This window comes from Corylus avellana, chromosome 4 (assembly GCF_965113065.1).
Source record: "Corylus avellana chromosome 4, dhCorAvel1.hap1.2, whole genome shotgun sequence".
NCBI lineage: Eukaryota > Viridiplantae > Streptophyta > Magnoliopsida > Fagales > Betulaceae > Corylus > Corylus avellana.
In genome coordinates, this window is record NC_142493.1 from 22985782 (window position 1) to 22992554 (window position 6773).

The 6773-nt window shown below is 32.3% G+C and overlaps 1 protein-coding gene across 2 annotated transcripts; it reads left to right on the plus strand.

Annotated features, from left to right (window-relative positions):
* The first annotated feature begins 3741 nt into the window (after positions 1 to 3741).
* Positions 3742 to 6180, plus strand: LOC132177385 (stearoyl-[acyl-carrier-protein] 9-desaturase, chloroplastic). 2 transcript variants are annotated; one of them, XM_059589671.2, is made up of 4 exons: positions 3742 to 3761; positions 4230 to 4389; positions 4508 to 4994; positions 5404 to 6180. In XM_059589671.2, the coding sequence occupies exons 2-4, from the start codon at positions 4271 to 4273 to the stop codon at positions 5962 to 5964; spliced, it is 1167 nt and encodes a 388-aa protein (XP_059445654.2). In that variant the 5' UTR covers positions 3742 to 3761; positions 4230 to 4270; the 3' UTR covers positions 5965 to 6180. The 2 variants fall into 2 exon arrangements, with proteins under 2 accessions (XP_059445654.2, XP_088371228.1); XM_088515102.1 differs by having other exon boundaries at positions 3753 to 3773.
* The last annotated feature ends 593 nt before the right edge of the window (positions 6181 to 6773 follow it).

Below are 6773 nucleotides of genomic sequence, written 5' to 3' on the forward strand. Positions count from 1 at the left end.
TTCTTAGCATCTAAGTTTGAAATGAAAGGCATGGGCGCTGCAACCTATGTCTTAGGAATAAAAATTTCAAGAGACAGAACCTCGAAATTGCTATACTTAGATCATGAGAATTATATTGAAAAGATACTTAAGAGGTTTAGAATGGATAATTGCAAAGCCTTAAGCACACATGTTTCAAAGGGTCAACATCGGAGCAAGATTATGTGTCCTCAAAATGAAACATAAATTCTTGAAATGGAATCTGTGCCCTATGCCCAAGCTGTGGGCAGCCTAATGTATGCCATGACATGTACAAGATTAGATATTTGTCATGATGTAGGATTGGTGAGTAGATATCAATCCAATCCCAGTAAAATACATTGGCAAGCAGTGAAGAGAATATTTAGATATCTACAAGGAACTTAAAAACATGGGTCTATGTTTTGGACTGGGAGATCTAAATATTATAGGATACACAAATGCCGACTTCCCAGGAGATGTAGATGACAGAAAATCAACCAATGGTTATGTGTTCTTGTTCGAGGGAACAACTGTAACATGGATAAGTAAGAAACAAAACTTTGTTGCTAAATCCACCATGGAAGCTGAATACGTATCATGTAGCATCGCGATAAGTAATGTTGTTTGGATTAAGCGTTTTATTAACAGTTTAAACTTATGCATTTCTGATAAACTTGTCAATGTATTTTGTAATAATAAGTTTGTCATCTCTCTAATAAAAAGTGTAGCACAAAGTTCCAAGGGCAAACACATCAACATAAGTTATCACTATATTCAAGATATAGTAGAAAGATGAGAAATAAAAGTGGAATTTATTCCCTCGATAGAGATGGTGGCCGATCCCATGACCAAAGGATTATCTTTAGATAAATTTACAGAATATGTAGCAACAATGGGATCGAGAAACACTTAAGTAACAGCTACATGGTTTGCAACATAATCAAAAGGATTCAGAAATGCCTAGATGAATGATAATATGCACTTCTGCCTAATAAATAACATATGATTGATTATGGGCAGATGACACTTATGAGAAACAGACATTATAAATTGATATAAATGTAAAAGATATACCATGGACAACTAAAGTTTATTACCATACATATAATAGTATAATCAAGTGGGAGATGATGATGTAGGGGTGATCACACTATAATAAGTGTGGTCATCCCCACACCTGATTATTCATATGGAAGGTAATAACTTTCATGGAGCTTATCTGATAAGAGAATGTACGTACACAACTCTTGGGCAAGAGTTATGATTAGGACTCTATAAATAGAGTACAAATGAGAACACTTTTGTTAACACAATTCATATGTGAAGTTCTCAATATATTCTCTTAGTCCTCCACAGGATTTCCATCCTAATGGGAGAAATCCTTCCATTACGATCATCAATTAGAATCTATCAACTTTGGGGGTTGTTTCTAAATTTAGGGAATTCCATATAGATTAGGAAGCCTTTCTGAGCTTGATTTGTAATCGGTATGTTAAAATGTTTGACTTTGGTAGAAAGTAGGGGTAAAAATGCGGATGTGGTTATTAGAAATATTTGCTTCCGCATAATGCGGTTATCACTTTTATGTGTTCGCATCCGCATCTGCATTATATGATTACTATTTACATTTGCGTGATTGTTACATACAATTATTATCCATTATCCGCATATGCGGTAATGAACATTTTGAGCCTTAAAGTTGTAATTCCTACTTTCAGAAAATATAAAGAGACATTATCTATAGTTGGACATTATTATTCATATTACACTTACTAATCATTTTGTCATAAATTAATCCAAAAAACATTAATAATAAAAAAAAAAAATCAAATTCAAAACATAAATTTAATCTAAATATAACACATTCCTTGAACCAGTGTGAATAATATGGCATACGACTTGGCATAAAGGGTGAGTACAATTAATGCATTGATGCATATGAAGCTTCATTTGATATTCAGGCTTCTCAAGAGATGTAGAATTATGATCCTCTTCAATTCATTTGAACTGGATTTGAGGAGTATTTTTGTCTCTTTAAAATATGAAAAGACAAAAATATCTCTACAATATAACTAACTAGATATTATTCAGTTCAAATAAATTTGAGATGATCATGTTCCTCGTAAGCAATAAAGAGAAGGTCCTTGTATAGTTGTATGATTTTCACAACGCCCGATTCAGACCTTATGAACTGCAGAGGAATCGGTTGCTTATAAGAGAAGGGTAAAATGATCCAAATAAATGATCTGGCCACCTTTTGAATCAAGAATCAAACTCAACTGCTGTATTGAGCCATTAAGCCATTAACCAATAAATATTACGAACCATAAACCATTTTTTCCCTGAACTAAGTCAACAAAATTAAAGAGACATTTATGTTTTTGTTTTTTAATTATTTACTTTTCTAAAAGTACTCATATCCTTTTTTTTTTTTTTTTTTTTTTTTTTTTTTTTTATCTATCTAATTTTAAATATTTCTAAAGAGGTGAGAAAGAATTATGTTAAATTTTTGTATTAATTTTTTTTATGCATTGTTGAGCTACAATTTGCTAATTACGAGTTTGTAGTATTTTATATTTCAGATGACATTTTGATTTTCTATTCTAATTTTTCTGGAATAGACCTTGGAAGGATTAAATTAAGAAAACAACGTATACCGCTAGTCCACAATATAGTTGGGGCTTGGATTTGGGGGACTAATTAATTAATGAAGTGGCCGGTTATGACCAATTTAGTCAATCTTTTATGCTCAGAATCTAGGATGTACTGACCAAGGAGATCTCTTGCGTACGTGTGAGATATGGGAAAGCTAGGCAGCTCACAAAAATATCTCTTTCGTCTTTACCATATCAAGAACGCGAAGAATAATTTCATCTTTTTAATGATGTTTGTATGTGTAATTAATTTTATTAATTATCGGTCTTAATAGATTATCATTTTTTGCTTCACTTCCTTCCTTGAAGCCCTCCATCTTTTAATGTATTTCCAGATTTTGTTGCTTCTTTTTCATCAATTGGTTGTTTGGTTCTTTTTCATGAATTAGTATATACTTCTTCTTATTATATTGGCTCATAATAGAAGAGGAAATTTGGTTTTTGTTGCGGAATTTTCACGCGTAGCACCAATGACCTCCACGTTATTTTTGCTAAAACAACGTTGTTTTATTATCACTAGCCAAATAATGTCGTCACTAATAAGTGTATAAAAGAGGCAACTTTGGCCATCGCTAATAAATATTTCATATAATTAAGCTAGTTTTTTTTTTTTTTTTTTTTTTTTTTTTAAAATTCCTAGCTAGTTTAAAAGAATTTGTCTTCAACATCCCAAAAATTGCTATATAAATCTCAGAAAAGTAAATGCATAAAGTTTTGTTTCAAATTGAATAGATTCTTTTTTTTTTTTCTAATCCACAAGTGTTCCAAATGCATGTGTTTTAACATATATTTTCAATTATCACATGCATTTTTTAACTGTGTATGATTTTTACATATATTTTTAAAAATAAAAAATACATGTCATAAATTAAATTAAAAAAAAAAAAAAATTCCCCGACACATTTTGCCTTTAAGCTAGGTTGTAACCTATCACCCAACTACATTAATTAACAGGAAAATGTGTGCCCATCTTGACTGACCGGCTTTGAGATGGTCTAATTAATATGCATGCAGTTCCACAAAGAGCCTATAAAAGGGCTTCAACGTACGGGAGCATGTCTCCAAATTAATAAATCATCAACGAGTTCCACAAGCAAGAGAGTCAAGGTACACTTGATTGTAAGAAAAGCTTATGCTTTGATGTAACACTTTCATTCTTGCAATATAATGTTTTGAATGATTAGATTTTTTGAGAAAATATTTGCAAAATTAAATTTTATAAATAAATTTTTCTATATATATATATATATATATATATATATATAGTTTGGGATAAAGATGGATATGCAATTCTAGTTTTGCTTATCATCATCTTTGTAATTTTTTTTTTTTTTTTTAATTGAATTGCTTCTAGAGATAGATGAATTTGTAGTGTTCAAGAGGTAACTTAATTGGTTGAGAACCACGCATCATGAAGCGGAGGTCACTAGTTTGAATCATTCTTTCCATTTCCCTCTCAATATTATGTGGACATGTCAAAAAAAAAAAAGAATTTGTAGGCATACATTTTTGTCTAATTTCATTTAAATTTAATGCTAAGAGGCCTTTTTTTTATTTTTATTTTTTATTTTTCAGTGCTCACTGTTTTAGCAACAAAGCAAATTAAGGTTAGAAGCATGGCTGTAACGCTCAACTACTTTGCCTTTCAATCCATTCCTTCAGTTGCTCTTCTACCTGCAAGTGCTAAGAGATCTCCCATGTTTTCTATGACTTCCACTCTGTACTCCAACTCTAAGTGAGTCCATTCTTTAAAATCTCTCATCGTGCATTTGAGTTGTTAACTATATATTTTAGTTGCGACCAACGACCTAACAATACTAATAAGATTTTTTTTTTTTTTTTTTTTTTTCTAGAGGGAAAGCAATGTCTTTAGGTCATGGTAATGTTAACGCAGTCTATCCCATGCTACCAGAAAAGGTTGAAATCTTCAAATCCATGGAGGAGTGGGTCAAGAGTGACATCTTAACTCTCCTAAAATCTGTTGAAAAATCTTGGCAACCACAAGACTTTTTGCCAAATCCTACCTCATATGGATTCGTTGAGCAAGTTAATGAACTCAGGGAGAGAACAAAGGACATTCCGGACGACTACTTTGTTGTCCTAGTTGGCGATATGATCACGGAAGAAGCCCTTCCAACTTACCAAGCACTTATCAATGGCACAGAAGTTTTTCACGATGAAACGGGTAGCGATAACACACCTTGGGCAACATGGGCAAGGGGATGGAGTGCAGAAGAAAACAGGCATGGTGATCTTCTCAACAAATACCTCTATCTTTCCGGACGAGTGGATATGAAACAAGTCGAGAAGACAACACAATATCTAATTGGATCAGGAATGGTGAGATATGCAACAATTCTTTAACCTACATTTTTTAACTTGCTCACAAGTCTTGTCCCTAGCTTATAACGAGACCATAATATTATGTTGAAATTTTTATGTGTAATATGGAATTTCACGTCCAATAATAACAACAAATATGAGTAATTAATATAATACAACTAAATAAACCCATTCTTTTGAGGTAAAATTAACACTTCTTTACATTTTATATCAAAGCCTCATTTAAAAACTCTAAGGTGATTATCTCCTCAATACATTTCTTAAAATGGTCCTCCTACTATTATGATTAAAAAAAAAAAAAAAAAATCCAATTTTGAATTATTATTCTGTAGACTACATATATATATGATAAAGAACTTTAAAGTTATAATGATCAACAAGTTAATGTCCTATATTTTTGTCTTAGGATGTTGGCACTAGGACAAATCCCTACTTTTTTACTATCTACGCATCGTTTCAAGAAAGAGCAACATTTATCTCCCATGGAAATACAGCCAAGCTTGCCATGAAGCACGGGGACGAAAAGCTTGCCCAAATATGTGGCACAATTGCCGCAGATGAGAAGCGCCATGAAACTGCTTATACCAAAATAATTGGGAAGCTTTTCGAGCTTGATCCAAATGAAACTGTCATAGCCTTTGCCGACATGATGAGGAGGAAAATATTAATGCCAGCCCACTTAATGTACGACGGTTACGATGAAAATCTTTTTGATCACTTTGCAAATGTTGCCTCTCGGATTGGTGTGTACACGGCCAGGGACTATGGAAATATATTGGAACATTTGGTGGCTAAATGGAACGTTGAAAAACTAATTGGACTTTCAGGGGAGGGACGAGCAGCCCAGGACTATGTATGTGGATTAGCTCAAAGATTAAGAAGGTTAGAGGAAAGAGCTCTAGCAAGGGCAAAAAAAGCACCCGCCGTTTCTTTCAGCTGGATCTCTAGTAGGGAGGTGAAGCCATAATTAAGCAAATTACAGGAGAGTTTGCAATAAGCCAAATATTCCCTTCTTTGTATTTTGTAATATTATAGTCATCTAAGTTGTTTTTACTAGGAGTTCATGAGTTTGAAACTACTTATTAGCCTTTCTGTTTATTTGTTGTTAATGTTTGTTCTTGTTCTTCCTTTCTATGTATTAACATAATTTTGTAAGATTATTCTTGCCGTTGTTTCTTCTAGAGTTTTTACTTGATTTTCACATTGAATTTTTTTTTTCTTTCTAAAATTGCTTAAGAAGTTTTTAAAAAGATAGATAGTATTAAAAATCAATAACATTCAACTCATATGATTAAACCATTAAAAATTGATGCTAGTACTATGTTATCCCAGTATCTTCTCCAACCTTCAATTTTTGAAAGTCACATAACTCAAAATGAAAAAGAAACAAACAAAAAACAAATTAATAAATGATCATAATTGATGGAAAGCCTCATTCAAAAATTCTCCTCTTCTCCATAAATGTGTTAATACATTATTGGCATCTTCAGGATAATCTTTCAAGTTTCAACCCATGTTGTTTAATACATTTATTATGAGAGATTAAGTGAATAACAGTTTCCGATGGGCCTATTTCAATTTATTATAAACTATATTTGAGTTCTCCTTTGACTAGTTCGTTATAAACAATTGGTGAGGGCATGAGGATTCCACCTTTACAAGCTACAATAAATTCAACTGTCTGTATGCAACTGGAACTACATATCATGTATGCCGGCCAAGATTTGAAATGGAGGGTTTCCATGGCTGTGTTGGTGACTTTAACGGAAAAGAATT